The sequence below is a fragment of the Aptenodytes patagonicus genome, chromosome 3, assembly GCF_965638725.1.
Source record: "Aptenodytes patagonicus chromosome 3, bAptPat1.pri.cur, whole genome shotgun sequence".
Taxonomy (NCBI): Eukaryota; Metazoa; Chordata; class Aves; order Sphenisciformes; family Spheniscidae; genus Aptenodytes; species Aptenodytes patagonicus.
Genome location: NC_134951.1, coordinates 106,128,659 through 106,146,183, shown reverse-complemented (window position 1 = coordinate 106,146,183; position 17,525 = coordinate 106,128,659). Strand labels below are relative to the sequence as shown.

Sequence of the window (17,525 nt, the reverse complement as noted above, 5' to 3'; positions counted from 1 at the left end):
CTACAAAGTTCAGGATATTATTGTTTTGTCTTTGGAAAGATGTTGTTTAATTGAAGATATAAATATTGATTTAGAACATGGTCAGATAAGGTTAGCTCATTGTGAAGTAGAGCCGGGAGAAAATCCAGCAGGCTTCTAGGAAACCTTTCCAGTCTAGGTAGCAGCTGCACTGTTGGGCACACGCGTGTCTTATCCATGCACAAACCGCATCGCTTTCTGGAAGCGGTAACACTTGTTAGTTTTGGATACATAGTGCCTCCTCCCAGCTATAGAAACAACAACAACAAAAAAAAGTATTTTCCCTCAAGAATAGCTTTGACTAATCATAGCTGTGACAGCTTCCTACCTCCCACTTACCTGATGAGGTTTCTGGTGTTTTCTTTCAAGAAAGACTGAGCGTCTGCCAAAGAATGAACTTTATGGCAATAATAATTTGCTGTGATTGTTCCTTCCCAGCTGTGGGAATGTTTAAATTGCAATGCTAAATGGGGATATAGACTGCAGCTTTCACAGAGATACTATAAGAGGAATACGACCCTATAACCCTGGTTGTAAAATGAGAACCCATCTGAAAGTTCATCCCACTGTTGAACTGGATGCTAGCGTCGCTTTATGACAAAAGGCTCGTATTTCCTGTGCTCTCAGCACCTGCAGCCTCCTCCTGTGAAGAATCTCTTACATGAGAATAGCTGAGGTAATTCCAGTTTTGTGGAGAAGGGAGAAAAAACAAACAAAACCAAAACCTTTTCTTACAGTGACTCTACTTTCTTTGAAGCAGATTCCTCAAACTTACCTGGCTCACAGCTGATGTGCTGGGGATCAACACTAAACGCCCGAGCATAAGCGAGAGAACCCTTGCAGGGTGTTCACAGGGGTCCTACTGTGCTCCCGCTGAAGACAACTCTGGTTTCAGAAATGAAAGCTGGGCCATAACTGAATGCAATGTCTCACTCTACCCTCTCTAAGAAGTTATTCTACCCTCTCTCCCCAGATAATCTCTCTACCAGCTGGGTGCTTTATTAAAATAATATTTGCACTACCAGCTGGGTGCTTTATTAAAATAATATTTGCACTACCCTTAAGGAGATGACACTGAACTGCTCTGCTTTAGGTGTTAACTGCACTTTCTTTTCCTCACAGACCTTTTCCAAAGCAAAGGAGGAGAAATCACTGTGCTAGAGCAGTGCAACTCAACTACTGATGCTAATACTTTAATTCCATGCCCTGAGAGAATTTCTTTGTAAGCCAATACTCTTGTGTATAATACATTTATATACCCTGCATACATGCACTCTGCATATATGTGTGCATGCATGTTTATTAATGACAGTACATCATCCACTTACAAGATTTTCCTACATTAAGTGGCAGCTTTTAAGGAAAAAAATGAACCATTTTTTGGCCATCAGCTGTATCAGTAGCTGTCAAAAATTGTAGTCTTGGCTCCAATCAAGTTACACATTATACACTTTATTAATAACATATAATGGTAAGGAGTGATGCCACCCACATATACACATATGTACAATATTGCAGTCAGAGAATATTCATAAGGAACTTTTAATTTTCTCTTGAAACAAAGAATGGGACACTAACAAAAACAAAGTATTACAGCAAAAATCTTTGCTACCTTCATGAGAAGAACAAAGACATGAACAGTAAATAAGATGGGTCTTACATGGAAATACATTTCTCTTAGGAGTGTTTTTTGCTTAATTCATTCTAGTTCATGCATTAACATCACTCTTCCCTCTTCACAGACTTCAGACAAAATGGTGGCGGGGGGAAATCACATGGGATACAATTAACTTAGCTTGTGGTCTATGAATCATTATTAGCCTAAAACACTTAAGAAGGTGGTACATACACATATTGAAAGGCAGCAACCGAAAAGGTCACATGTTCCCATTCATGCAGGAAAACTCGTGAGTTCACAGAATGGAAAATGAAAGCAATAAATGCTTATAGCTTAACCCAATTTCACTTGGTTGTAGATGCACAAGATAGTCCAAAGATTTCTCAAAAAGCATTTTTTCATTAGGCAACACGGGCTGGCAGCTCTAATTGCACACTCCAGTGATTGTCTCTGAAACAGACTGTCTTGAACAAAAGAGATGACCAAGAGGATGAAGTTAGGAAAGCCCTATTAACCCGAAATGATTCATATGTATTCTCCCCACTTCCTCCCTTGTTCTTTCCTCCTCGTAAAACGTGAGCATTCAGCAACAGAAAGAGATGTTATTAAAAGACAAGCACCCATGTACAAAATAAATGCTCTGAAGGACTTTTCTACCAAGCTGAAGAAGAAAGCTCCTGATTGCAGCAATTCCAGACTATGCCTTACAGGTCTGACATTGTCACACCCAGCCAACAGAAACGAGGGGTTTAAGGCCATGTTAGGAATCCTAAACAAAAATGGGTCAACGTTCTCTGGGGCTCTTCCACTGAAGTTAGCAAAAGTTTAACATGGTCTGGAAGAAACAAAGATAGATCGTTATTTTAAAGGCTAATCTCTGAATCTTGTTACACGCCCTGGTGGGCGCCTGGGAACTTGGGGCAGCCCCCTTGCTTATGCTCACCATTACATGAGTTCTCTTGCATCCTCCAGAGTTCTCTCGAAGCAATTAAAAGAAAAGCATATTGAAAAGCAAGAGCTGATGCATGGGATTGGGATGCCTCTCCTCACTTGGTTTCCCACTCCATCCTCTCATAGTTGAAATGTAATTCCATTCATTAAACGATTACCTCTTTAAGCAGTTACGATTTTTAGCCCCCACCTCTACCCTTACTGGAGGGCTGAGCCAGAATCTCAAGGCTAAGAGAATCAGAAACCCTCTTTCTAATTCCAGATGGATGTTTGATTGGGTGGATGTTGTTTAAAAACAAAAGTTAAAAGCAGAAAGACCAAAGCCCCAACTACCCCAAACTTTTTTCTGCCATGAGCTAGAACCTCAGTTACCTTGACAGATGGTAAGATTATTGCATAAAATACTGATTTGTTCTTTATTTGCCCTTTATTTTGCTGCTGAGCCTTTTATTTAAATACTTTATCGTTGCGTGGAAATAGCTCACAGGTTTCCAACTTTCAAGCTCCTTTTAGAGGGGGAGTATTAAATCCAGGATGTAAATAAGCCTTCATTATTAGGAATATTTTCTTTTCAGGGACCCAGCAGGGTTTCTAGCATGCCAAAATCTTGTTTGGACCTTTTCAGAGGGTAGGCAAGTAATTTGGCAGAAGATAAAAAAAACACAAGGAGCCAGAAGGGCTACAATATTTTTTTTCAATAATCAGCTGAACATAACTAAAGAAAGGGGAAACTAGTAGTGAGGAAAAGAATTAAAAAATAAATTTTAAAAAGGAATAAAAAAGCTCAATCTTTGAATTTGAACAGTGTGTGCTGGACATTTCAGAAAGCGTTCCAGATACTGCCAAAGACTTTCTATTGGACATTTGAAAACACTTCTCCAAAACGGCAAAGATATTATCTTGTTAAGATTTTGCAACAGCGGAAGTACAAAGCAACCATGGGCCATGAACACAAATATTTACTGAATCTGTACCTTGTGGAAGAACGTATATATTTTGGCACACATTATTATCATTTTTCCAAAGGGAAAAGCCACCCACAGATATCAAAAGGCAGGAACTTTCACTTTGCTCACTCAGGCTGAAAACATGTACATCCCTTGATGGGGCAGCTTATATCACGGCAAGTCATTAAACGTAAAGAACTGACATAGTGAAAACATCTCTACTTCCACTCCTATACTCTTGCCTCCTGTTTGAATATCTATGAGTTACTTTTCCTATATTCAGCTACCTCACCAGAAGACTCTTCTCGTAGAGCTCGCCTCTCCAGGAGCAGCAAGGTGTGCCTATTTTCTCTCTAGCACTGGACCTGGCAAAGAGACACGGACCCTTTTTGGAAAGGCGAGTGTTCCAAGCATGCCTTGCTTATTCTGGTTTGTACATTGCCGTTCAGTCTTCCCATGTCTGAAGCATTTATCATACAAAATGTTAAAGCAAGATCATCAAGTTTAGAGGCTAAGTCTAGAAAGCTAAGTTTACAGGGTCCTTTTTATATAAAAGGATTCTCTAAATCTACAGTGAAAGAAGAAGAAGAAAAGCATTTAGTGCTGCTTATCATACTGAAAGACTATCTTGGAGTTAAAAAGTTCCCCATACCCAACTGTAACAATCTGTGGAAAACTGAGTAGGATTCCACCTTCTGGATGGCACTACATCTGTGGGAACTCAAAGAGACGGCATCACTGGTGGCACTAAACGTGCAGACTCAGCTTAAAGACTGCTAAAGCTTAAATGTTTGCAAAAAGTCTAACTCGGGTCTGACTTCTTCAGTAATAGTAGGGCCTCAGTATTACTGTAGTACTATCAATTCTGTAGGTGTGTAGGTAGAGCACAAGGTAAAGGAGAATACTTTCAGAAGCACCGCAGTGAGAAATCCACATCCCAAGTTCAGATAAATGTAGTAACACAAGGTGAGCGTTAATGAAATCTGCTCCTTTTGTAGCTAAGAAGCATGATATAAATGGCAAATATTTCATCAAAGTGAAACATCACTATTTTCCTTTCACTCACCCTTACAGCTTTTAACAAACTGTGAAAGACATGATTTAAGTTACACGAGCACAAAAACTTCATGAGACAAATGCTACAATTCATAACGCAGAGAAATAATTGCAAAAAAGGACAGAACACATTTTCTGGTACTCCACAAATATTCAGAGGAGGTTTAACACACAAAGTGGAATTTCTTCAGCAGCACTGATTAAACTCAAGATGAGGCAAGGATCTTCTTTACAAAGTAAAGGCACCAGCTCTTTGTAAACACATACTCCTCTCACTTTAACTGAGAAAGCACTCGAAATATTCTGTGGAGGCAACCTGCGTGGTAGCATTCCATTGCCTACAAATACTTCACAGTGGAGATATCAAAGGCCTTTCTCCTCCTTTTTACTATATTTAATAAGGAATCTTTTTTCTTCAATTGATCTAGTGGGAAACTTTTTAAATCTCCCCAGAAATGTTACAGTGAATCTATAAGACAGTGTTTTCTCTTATCTGCCTTCTGATATCTATCGAGAAGTTTCAAGGCAAAAAAAAAGTCAGATGCCAGTATGAAACACACACATTTGCAGTCATCTCTTGTTTTCAGTATTGTGCTATAGACAGTTTCCCAGAGGGAACCGTTGGCTTATATTAAAAATACAGATACATTTAAAAAAAGGAACTTGTGAACATCCTCCAGCTGTGCAGCTACCTACTCTCTGACTTTTCAAATGCACTAGCAAAGACTGAATAAGAAAAGAAGATTAGATACTTCTGATCATGACGACTGTACTTCAGAATTCCAGATTTTTTCAAGTATGCATCCTGAATGTACATGTCTCCCTAGCGTGGAGAGTATTCACACAGTTCTCCACTAATGAAACTGCAAAACTTGAAAACTGTTAGAATAAATATTCCATACAAAGGCAAATTGTTTGCGTCTTGGGCAAAATGAACTGAGCATCTTCATAGTTTCCACCACACAACTATCAGCAATATCACCAAACACATTTTACTACTCATACACACAAATCCAGTGATTACACCAATTAATATTGTTCAGTATCCAACCAAACTTGTGCATTTCTAAGTCACCTTCTTTCAGCTTTATAAAGCCGACTGAATTTTTAATGTAGTACTTTCAGGTTCTACAGGACTGTCAACTGGTACCTGGAGGCGGGGGGGGGGAGAGGGGGAAAAAAAAAAGCAGGAAATAAGCTGTTATTCAGCAGAAGCTATTCCCAGCCTCAGTATTCTTGGGTAATTATTAGGTTAGACTCCAGTAGTATATGTAGTTAATTAGCCAAATTAGGCATTTATAGAAAGCCCTATTTTCCCTTCTCTCTGTAATGAAAAAAAAACCCACCATCCACAGAACTGAGTTTCTTAGTATAACTCTAAAGTATACGTTTACTGCACATAGATATTTATCACATGGAGATTAACTTTCAGGTTTTTTCTCCATTACATTTAAACACGGTAGAATCTTGATGATCAAGGTTTGGTATCAAAGTGTTATTGTACCTTATTAACACAGGCAGTTCTCAATTATTTATAGCAATATCGGAGCAAGGACTCCAGGCTTTTTTTATATCCTGGCTAATATAAATGAAGTTGTGTGACAATCTAGGCTAATTAACAAGGTGATAACAGAAAACAGACAAGTCATGGATCACTGCCTATAGTCAGCATGTACACCCCCGAGATAGCCCTGACCCAGGCTGATAAACCCACAGGATGCCATACTGTGCGCACACAGCTGCACAGGCTTCAGGTTCAAGTTAGCACACATAGCACCGGCCTGGAAGTTTTTTCTCAACCTTATGCAGACACTAACAGTCTGCACCTGATCGCAGATGATCAAAAGCTGCTATACATGCAAGACACCTACACATAAAAAGAAGCGTGACAGAGGATCTTGCAATATCTGACTCCAAAAAGCTGTTTCATTATCTAGATCCAAATGATCAGAAAACCCACAGCACTGAAAAAAAAGTTTCCAGTAACAGCCTTATTTCTACTAGTAACTGTGATAATTTGGCAAAGCTGCTGAAACATGGTCTTGCGACCTCCTGAACAGCAGAAAGTGCTATGCTCGCTCTTCATTTAAATTGAGAGGGTGCTCAGCAGAAGAACAGAGCCAGCTCTTCATGCAGCACGGTATAGAAACTGCAGCATGACTTCTGCTCATCAGACACTGACTTCACTTAAAGGAACTGCAGGTATTTTAAATAAAACACGTAGTCTATAGCACAGCCTCCTAACCCAATACACAAGAAGGCTTCACAATTTACAATGCTACCTGCAAATATGAAAAAAGCAAGATTTAAGCAATAAAATCAGAGATTAATATTAGCAACTTAAAATTCAGGAAAATCTGAAAGCAGGTGGTCTTTTAGGTTTTTTCACGGGAGCTAAGGGGAGAAACAGGTATCTGAGGGCAGCATCCCATGTGGCTCTGTTGTTCCAAAATAGCATGGAAACAGTCATATTATAAATTTTTGTCAATTACTCTTTTGCTGTTAATATTATGCCAATAGAAGCCAACCATTCAAGTACAGTAATACAATCACGGTAAAAAAAAAAAGAGTCACCACTTACAGCTTTAACATCCAAATTCATAATCCCTGAATTCACATTGTGTCTTCGCAAATCTGATTTTATTAAGGCTGAAACAAAAAATAAAGAGAAAGCACGTTCACAACTTTGCAATGACATGCATTTCTAGGGAAATGTTTATACAGTCCAAGCACACGGAAGCTGCTTTCAGCACATATGCAAAATACCTGTATTCACTCTCTTGCAATTTGAACTTGCTCCTCACACAGCACACGCAGAAAGTGACAATAAAAGCTTTTAAACCATGAGTAATTAAAGCAAAGCTTGATGGTTTTAGAACTTTCAGGACATTTGTAAGTACCAGCGTGTCTAAGTCACTGGTACAGTTCAGGAATACATCAGCAGTTTCTTGCATTTGGAAAACTACAAACTGTCTCCATTTATGTATTTGTTTACATTTACTATTCTACTCTGGAGATAGACATCTGCCTCAAATTTAAGACATGACTCAAGAAACAGGTGACAGATGGCTGTCCATATATGAGCAACATTATCCTTAAAACAAAGGGTGTGCGCACAGCAAGTAAAGTGAAAAACAAAGTGGGGGGTGCGACACACACACACACGACGACCAAACCCTGCACTTAAAACTTCTGTCAGTCCAGACAGGAAGCCAGATATTTAAATTCTAGATGTCCAAGACATCTAAAAACTACCCAGAAATTCACTATCTCAAAAAAACCTCCACATCTTTACATTAAAGAGAAATCATTACTTACATTTCCGATTAATTACCTGTTAAGATAATGCCCACAAAAATCCAAGCACAAAGAAAGAGGTTTCCTGCACGAGGACTGTAGTTTGTTGTGAGTTTTCCTTGAACAAGTGTAAAGACAATTCCAAATATCTATAAACAAACAAGTCACTTCATCAGGATCACATAGAAAAGAGTCATCACTTTACCTTGCAAAGTTTCAGGTCACATCTTATAGAAACGAAATTTAAAAAATTAAAGACTACAGCAACACAAAAGAGACTTAGCAGCCCAGTCTAAGAAAGCCTTCTTAGATTTGAGCAGAGTGACCTTCCTGAACATTACTTCACTTGAGGAAATAAAATGATATAACCTGTGCTGATGCATTAAGGAGACCTGAGGAAGTGCCTTCAGACTCTGGGTATGTAATTTCCACAGCAAATTCAAACCCAAGTGGGAGATAGCCAGTCATGAAGAACCTGTTGAAGAGGAGAGTAAGAGGATGACAGGTGTGGCCTTCATCTATTACTACAGCTAAGAAAATCAAACATAAACACATGGTATTACGAATTAGCTGGTATTCCGAACTGTCTGTTTTCAAGACCTAACATGATTCAATACTTGCTTTGCCTGCTTCATTCCCCCGACCTCATCCAACAGTTTTAGCCATACATCTCTCTTTTTAGGACAAAGACGTTTTAACGTATTTGTCCCGTTTCCCATAACCACCAGCACTCCACTCCATACATACGAAACAACCTTCTCTGACTAGTCCACAAGCCACTCCGTAATTGAAGCCAACTACTTTCAAATGAAAGACATACACAAACATCATCATTTGATCAGCCCAAACATCCATGCTGGAGGACAAAAGGAGACCATCAGTAGGGAGTGAGGCTGGACACTGGACTGTCTGCTAGAAGCTGCTGTGGAAGAAGCTGAGGGGACCAACAGGTGACAGGACGAGCAGGGGCTTCATGCAGTTGAGGTTGGTTGATTGGTTTTCAAACTGAAACTCGCAAGACACTTCTGGCTCTACCTTGACTGCCATGTCTGGATACAGCACTATTCCCTCAGCGCCTTTTGGGGCTTTTAGATTATGTATCTATGAGAAATGCTCATGCTCTTCTGAGCGAACAAAGCACCCAGCACGTTGCTTGGGCTATCAAGATACAGGTTAATAAAAATGCACAGAAGCCAGTCTTCCTAAATTTGCTCAGTTAAACTCTAATCACTTACCCAGTGGTCAACAAAAAGATTCAACTTTACCGCAGACAGCTTTTTGAGTCGGAACCAAACAAATTGGCCACATACAGACTTCTGTTAGGTCCATAAAAGTGTTAAATGAAATTCACTGAAAAGTGAGTTACTTTAGATTTATTCTGATGTAACAGAAGGTGAAACCCTAGTAAACCGTATCTGTACTGTGAGCTACAGGCATAGGCTGAGAGCATGGCGACAGAATATACAGTAGAAGCATTTAGTTAAAACAGTTAAGTATTGTTTCTGAACAGAACTGCAGTAAGTCTTCTAGACCTCTTTAATTGCTCACCCAAGTACTCCTCCAGTCACGAACACTACTATAAGGTATCCGAGGTCCAGGGTGAAAGTAAATACCAGCAATCCAATGAAAGAGAGAATGTAAACAATCAAAGTAGTTTGCCTGCAACCCAACCAAAAATAAATAAATAAACAAACAAACAAACATTGTTAACAGAAGGTCATAGCACATTGCTGAAGCATGGAAGAGTAACATAAACATTACTTACTCTCTAATAACTGACATTCTACAGCTATAAAATTTGCTTCACGTAATTCTGACTCAAACATATCATGCAATGAGAACGTATCCCTCCCTGAACTCTTTACTGCCTTGGTTATATGGCTGCTTCACTCAAGGCTAAAGAGACTTACTCAGACTCTCAAAGAGAGGACAATCACAGCAGATACTATTACCTTAAGACTATTTTAGTTCTCTGCTATGTTGTACCTCTCGGCCATTCTGCAGCGCTGCCCATTATACAATACATGAGCAGCCAAATTGAACACTGTTAGCGATAAAAGTCAGCCTAAGAGGCAAGTCAAACAAATCTCATTACAATGTTCTATTTATTTTAAATCTGGAATAAGGGATGTCATCCAAAATATTAAAGCACATGTCACTTATAAATAAGCCAAAACACATGCAGAAACAAAACAAATCTACAGCATTAACATCCATTAGGTTTCTAGAGCTCTTGCACATAATGTACTAAGAGTCACAGGGGAGAACTACTCCACCGCAAGCAGTGCTCCAGGACACTGCCCACTCCTGAGGGGCACCACACCATGGGTGATGGACCCAGGAGCTCCTACCCCAGAACAGAGTTCTGCTCCATGGTCATCCCCTGAATTAAAGCAAATGTTATGCTTACTAATAGGACCAGGAGTAGCATTTAAAAAAAAAAAAAAATCCATCAACTGTCCATTTTACAAAACAATGCCGAGTAGGTTTTGAGCCTTTATGTGTTCCTAGGAGAAGGAGCGCACTGGGCCACCTGGCCACTGTATGTAGGACATACAGTACTTTCCTTGTTAGCTTTACACTCCTGAAGAGACAAGAGTAGATGGAAAACCTCTTTGCATCTTTGCGTTCTCCTCTCTCATTTCTTTTGGCCAAGAACGAGTAAGAGTCTCAAGCTTTTGCTGTAGCCTCAGAAACTAGTCTCCATCAAGGCCGCTAAAAGATCAGAGATGAACTGCATTTTATCATCAGTTCACTTCAGTCCTTACGTTGCAGTATTTTTCTAATGCAATTGCACCGCTCTCCTACCCCTAACCCCATACATGCCTACCCACACTTACTTGTATGTTTTAGTGTAATCCAGCCACAAACCACAAATAATCGAACCCACCATTCCTGCCACCACCAGTGTCAAGCCAATTCTCCCAGCGTTCACTTCTTCTCCCTTTCAACAAATATTTATATGGTGCTCATTAATAACTTGCTTCCACTCAGAGTCAAGTTCAGACCTCTTGGCAGTCATAAGCGCAAATAAACATTCCTATGACTCCCATAGCTGTATGGTGCAAGAAACTGTAGGGAGGGCATAAAGGAAACCAAACGTCTGAGCACACATAGCACCTACATAATAATAAACATCACCTCTGCAAATGTACAGTAAAAAAAAAAAATACAAAGAAGATCCAAGAAACTTACCTCATAATGAGTTACTATCATCTGGTTTAATAACGTGGAGACAGAATAAAATGCCCCAGTCATAATACCTGCAGTGCAGTACCAAAAGAAAAGCTTCAGTCATTCCAGGTGTAGCCACACAGATCTGCTACCCTAAAGAGTTAACCTTCTGATATTTAAGACTCACATCAGAGGCAAAACCTTCTATCTGCCAGGTAAAATCTCTTCACCAGACCTACAAATGGTATTTTGAATCCTGCTGAGTTTTCCAGCACTGGCTGCTGAGCAAGTGAAAGTTTGACACTCCCTCCCCCATAAAAAACCACCACCACCACCAAAACTCAACGTGCTTTCGGCACACATTTGAACTGTTCTGCCAGGCTAGAGCCAGACAGCACCACCTACCGTAACTGATCAGCAGAAGTACAAATGGAATATTTTTGAACAAGTTAATAATCGACTGCTTGTAGGAGTAATCCTCGGGAGGCACAGTTTGCAGGACTGCCTGAGAGTGACTAGGAGGGTATTTGGGCTTTTCTTCAAACACTGGGGAAAAAGAAGAAGGAACAATTTTGATTTGTCTTTACCAGACTGTTTTTTCTTTTTGCAGTGTTTCAGTTTGATGAATTTCAGGAGATTAACTTGTGGTTTTTAACACTTCCATGAAAAAAAACATTCTAGATTTTCTCATGGAAGAATCAAGTCACAGCCACAAAGGATGTGCTAATTATTTGCTCACATCTGATTGCAGATGAAGTCTGTCTTTGACCATATGTTGGTAGCAATGTGTCTAGACCTTTGTATCTGAATTGTAAGATTAACAGAGAGAATTCACATTACATCATAGTGTCCTTGTAGCAAAAAGCCTAACTGAACTAAATATTCTGAAAGGTCACCCCGTGTGAAGCACAACATACAATAAACTGGTTGTCGCTTAACCCTGGCACAACAGGTAAATGAACACAAGCCAACTGGAGAAAATGTGACCTCAGCTACTTTGAGCAAAGTCAGATGCTTTAAGCGAGATGTTGTAAACACTCCCTATGGTCACCATTTAAATTACAAGAAGGGAACACTTACCAACTCCTGTTAAGAAGAACAAAAGCGTGGACACTATAGCTGTTCCGTAGAACATGATGCTGATGTTATGTGCCATTAGCTCAATATCGTTAGGTGTATTTGGAACCAAAACAGGTGGCAACAAAAAGCCAATTGCAGTGCCAAGCTGTAAGGCAAGAAAAGAAAACCAAAAATCATTTCCTTGTGAACATAAAAATTAACAGAAGTGAAAAGCCTTACCAGGTAGAATTCAGAATTTGTATCATAATAAGCGTTAATAAAACTATGAAGGAAAAGTGTTCTTTTAGTACCATATTTCTGAGCCATTTGCTCTCAATGACATTTCACAATCAGGTCTTCCACAACTCAGGTTTTAACCTTTTCATTTCTAAATTAAACTACAATACTACACCCAGTATATAGCACATTTAACAACTAAGCATTAAGGAAGTTTTTCTGCAGAAGAATCTTTCACAGGAAAATACTGTGCATGCACATAAATTCGTATCAGTCATCCTGCAACTGAAAGCCTAGAGATGACAGAAGACTCCAGCTACTCTTGTAGAAACGCTCTTCTCTTTTTCTCGATCAAAACGCTCCACCATCCTGCCACTACAGTAACAAAGACTGACATGCAAGGTTTATTGCAGAACCGATAGAGCAGAGAAGAGCAAGAGAAAAGGAGCATCCTTATTAAGAACACAAACCCAAAACCTACATCTGCAATTATTGCTAAGGAAATAAAGAAAAAAAAAATCACAAAATAAAATAGTAGTGGGTTTGTATCTGGAGTCAATTCCAATGTAGCAACTGATTTTGTATTAAAAAGAGAAAAAACAAGGACTGAAATTTTGGGTATATATACATAAAGCATTTTAAAACATGAAGGAACAACAGTCTTGGACTACTCTCCAATTTCCCTCTGCTGCCTCTCCAAAACTAAACTGCATTTTAAAGTGTTAGAACTTTTTTTTTTTTAAACTAAAAAACGCTGCATCTATTTCAGGTAAAAAAATAAAAAAAGAGCACCAAAGACTGTTAGAGGAGCAAGTCCAACACTCAGAAAGTACTCAAACTAAAGGTGTGTCAATGTGCTTACAAAGTGCCCTTTGTGCATATGCCCGATGAGGGTTTTGCTGCCGCCTTTTTTTCCCCCCACAGACCATCAGATTTACACAGTATCCAGTGCTCACCTGAAGAATTCGTCTCTTTTTATCCTCACCCTCCAGTATATTAACCCTACAAACATGAACTGAGTACACAATTACTCTTTTTCTTAAGGTATGTTTTTTCCTCCCCCAATGTGAGACAGTACAGTACCCACAATATTCCAAGAAAGTCAAGTGATACCATTTTTCACCTTTTACACCTAGAGAGGTTAAGGCCAGAAGGATCCAGAGTTCCAATGAGTCCGGTGTGCCCAGTTTAAGATGCTAAATATTTGTGGAAATCTGCCACTCCTAACAACCCTTGACAGGTACATCGCCGCATTCCCAGTGATTTGCTGATCATTTGCAGCTAAAACACATTTCAAGAGATAATGGGTGCAATCTGATTTTTCATAACTACTCTGTCCCTCCCCTGCCTGCGGTCCCAGCCCCGTTTGCTGTAGCTCTGAAGCGATGTAAAGTATCTGATAAGAAATCAGATGACCAACAGCCCAGTTGGTTACAGCAACCCGATTCTGTTACATAGTTCACCTCGTGGAATTAAACAGGTACAGTGAGACTGTATCGTAATGCGTATGCAGAAGTGAACTGCATTGGGATATACAGACAACATTACTTCTAACTTCGAGTGCCTAATTTGTCATTTCACTACTCCTTCAATCTAGCTTTTGAGAGGTTACTTTTAAGAAAGCAAAAACTGAGGACAGAGAAATTCTATTGTTTGACACCGTATCAGTCTTCATGGGTCACAAGCAGGACTGGGATCTTAAGACTTGTGTAGCACACAGCTCTGAGTTAGCAGGGTACGACATAGCTGCAGAATAAGCCATTACCCTTTGCGCAGGACTGCCAGAGGGAGCCGAAACACACTGTCAGTGCGTTTCACAGGTGTTTCCCTGGCAGAGGGCCATCAAACACGTCACCACACTAAGATCAGCCCTAGCTTCTGGAGGGAATACGCCAGAACCCAGAATAACTAAGGTTTATTTTGTTCACACCTCTGCTCCCGTTTTCCTTGTCCATCTTTCTCGTGGTGCCTGTCCGCCCATCCCTGCGCTCCTGCTCCTCTCCCGCACCACTTCAGCCCCCACATCTCAGCATCCGAGCAAAGCATCGGTTTCAGACTCCCAGCTGGATCCTTGGCACTGTACTGTAGAACTGAAACCCCAGTAACTCCTTGCTACTGGGAGGACTGGTGCATGTCAGGAAGAGTGGAAATTTAGCTGCCAGAGAAACCTTTAACCTGATTCTGGGACGCAGATGCAAAATTTTTGCTAAACTGCTAAAACAACCGACCAACAACCCCCAAAGTCTTCAGTCCAAAAGGGACAGTTGACTTGTCCACTGGAAGACTTCAATGCAAAAAAAAATTGTTTTGGAAAAGCATTGGGAAAACTGGAAACAGCCAGGTATGAGCTAATGAGCAACCCTAACTGTAAATATGTAACACTAATATTATCGCTGTAATAATCCAAAGTGCACAAACATAAAATCATTAGACTTGCACGAGGAAAAAAAAAATCCCCCATTACCTTAATCAAACTGTACCTATGACCTCAGCCTGCACCAGTGATGCTGATGGGAATCTTAACATTTTGTTGCCACAGAAAAGCAGGGACAGTGGCAAGGGGCGAGAACAAGGCTATGGGAAGAAAAAGAAAAACCCATCAGCATCATATCTTCACCCGTACTTTCAGATATGCCTGTTCCAGCTCTCTGAAACCAGCCAGGACCAGGGAGCTCAAGGAAATCTGAGACTCAGTTATCGCTCCCCACAGTGACGCAAACTATCACAGCATTACAGAAAACTTCATGAGACAGCAGGGCATTGACTACTGGCACTTAGCAATTCGAGGCCGTATTTTAGATAGCAGGAACTAATATATGTTGGCACTGGGGCTCTCCATGAAAGTTCAGGTACTTCACCCCCCCCTCCAGCTGGGTGTGGATTCAGTCACATGAATGATGCCAAATGCAAGAGGAAGAGAAAGCGGAGCATGACAACTTCTGCAAAGGGTCTTGACTGATGTACTTCAGGCAGCTGACAGAAGCGTGCAAGCTGCTACACACTGCCATACAGCCAGGGTCCTGCAAATCAAGGCCAGGGAGGGTGGGGTGTAACATCACCTCCGCGCTTGCCCCCGCTCCCCCACTTTTCCTCTCTCCAATGCTGCCCCGTAACCATTTCCTGGAGAATGGTTTTTCCCACTTAAACGACTTATTTTTAAATCGATGCCACGCCAAACTCTAAGGAAGCTCACTTCTCCAAAGCCTCCCTTGCCCCCCTCCGCCCGTCGCCCCTACCTGGTTGCCCAGCACGGCCACGGCGCAGGCGGTGGAGACCTCGGTGGGGCCGAACCAGACGGAGGCGATGCGTGAGGGCAGCCCCAGGATGAAGACCTGGGCGACGGCGCAGACGGCCTGGGCCGCCAGGGTGAGGGGGTACCGGTCGGGGGCCAGGCTGGCACACTTGAGCCAGGCGCCCAGGTCGTTGAGGCCGGCGCCCAGCAGGGCGGTGAGGCGCAGGCCACGGGCGTCCAGCAGCCAGGTGGCGGGCAGGATCAGCGGCACGTAGGCCACCATGTAGACCATGGAGAGCCAGTCTATCTGCGTGAAGGAGACGCCGTAGAAGCCGGCGAAGACGTTGCTGAGGATGCTGTACTGGATCCACTGGAAAGCGTTCACCAGCGAGTAGCAGCTGAAGACGGCCAGCACCGCCAACCGCCGCCGCGACAGGCGCGTCTCCACCCGGCCGCCGCCCGCCGACAGCATGGCCTCGGCCTCGGTCTCCGTCTCCGTCTCCGCCGCCGCCGCCCGCTCCCCGCCGCCCGCCGGGGCCGCCCGCCCGCCGTCCTCTGCCTCCTTGCCGGGGAGGAAGCCGTTGCAACGCTGCAGGCGGGGCACGGCGGCGGCGGCCGCCGGCATCTCCCCGCTCTCCCCCTCCGCCTCCTCCTCGCCGCCGTCCTCCACCATCTCGGCCGTCTCCCCACCCAGCTTCGCCGGTAGTAGCGGCGGCGGGCGCAGCCCGGCTCTGCCTGCCAAGGTCACCCGGCTCCGGCTCTGGCTCCGGCTCTGGCTCCGGCTCCGCCGCTGCCGCCGAGACCACGCCGCCACCGCCCCGCCCCGGCCGCCCACACCCCGGGGCCGGGCCCCCGCGGCCCGGCCCGGCGGGGCGGAGCGGGAGGCGGTCCCGGCGAATGGCGGGGGTCTCGTCGGGCGGGGCGGCACTGAAATGGCCGAGGGTGGGTTTGAAAGGCTGTTGCTGCAGCCCTGATCGCTGCGAAGCCGTTGGGGGGGGGGGGGGGGGGGGGTGTGGGGGGTGTGTGTGTGTGTGTGTGGGTGTGGGGGTGTGGGTGTGGGGGTGTGGGTGTGGGGGTGTGGGTGTGTGTACTCTCTCTCTCTCTCTCTCTCTTTCTCTCTCTCTGCACCCCACCCCCCCCCAGTCTTTTAAACTGAACCTATAAAGGCTGTCCGTGCGGGTGACTGAGAACCATACGGAGACGGGAATGATGTAAACAATCCCCACGACATCCCTGAGGAAGGAGCAGCAGAATCACTCCTGTAATTGCTTTCTTGGCCGGTGTGTCCTGCGCAGGCAAGGCTGAGCGGTCACAGACCTACGCTTGGCAGCTCGTCCCTCGCCCACCTCCGGTTGGGCGGGCGGCATCGGCTGCTGCGCCGTCTGTGCCACGGACACGCAGGCCACACCGCTCCCTGCGCGTTAATCGCTGGCCTTCCCCTGCGATAAGAAGATTTGGTGCGGAGAAATGTACTGGTGACAGGAGACGGGCGGGCAGAGACGGAGGCCCAAATTGCGGCGGAGGGTGACCAGGACGGGTGCGTCAAGGGGCGCGTGCATCCACCCTAGCCCTTCGTTGCCTGCAGAGCCGCAGGCAAAACATTCCTCGTTTCCACTCAACCTCTGAAATTTGATTTGACACATACCCCAGAAAACTGGCCCTCTGGCTCACGTGCGGAGGCGGTTAGATACCACTTCAGTAAGCAATCTTCCCTCAAACCCTGCTCGGTAGATGTCTGCACAGGAGCAGTGTCTGGCAGCCCCTGTCACGGTTTGTAATTCTGCCGCTGCTGGCACCGTACCCTAATAAAAACCCAGATTGTTCTCCAAAGAGCATTAGGAAAATACAGAAATATTTAAGTTTGTTAACGACGTTAGAAGTATTTTACTGGCTTTTGTGGGAAATCATTTGGCGTGTGTTCTGCAAATAACACACC

General features: G+C 43.2%; 1 protein-coding gene across 1 annotated transcript; it reads right to left on the bottom strand.

Annotated features, from left to right (window-relative positions):
- Positions 1 to 1,449: 1,449 nt before the first annotated feature.
- FLVCR1 (FLVCR choline and heme transporter 1) lies at positions 1,450 to 16,262 on the bottom strand. Its single transcript, XM_076334544.1, has 10 exons — positions 15,594 to 16,262; positions 12,142 to 12,286; positions 11,467 to 11,607; positions 11,083 to 11,150; positions 10,728 to 10,831; positions 9,436 to 9,546; positions 8,257 to 8,362; positions 7,925 to 8,036; positions 7,172 to 7,239; positions 1,450 to 5,740 (listed from the first exon to the last, which is right to left on the bottom strand). The coding sequence occupies exons 1-10, from the start codon at positions 16,260 to 16,262 to the stop codon at positions 5,678 to 5,680; spliced, it is 1,587 nt and encodes a 528-aa protein (XP_076190659.1). The 3' UTR covers positions 1,450 to 5,677.
- Positions 16,263 to 17,525: the final 1,263 nt, after the last annotated feature.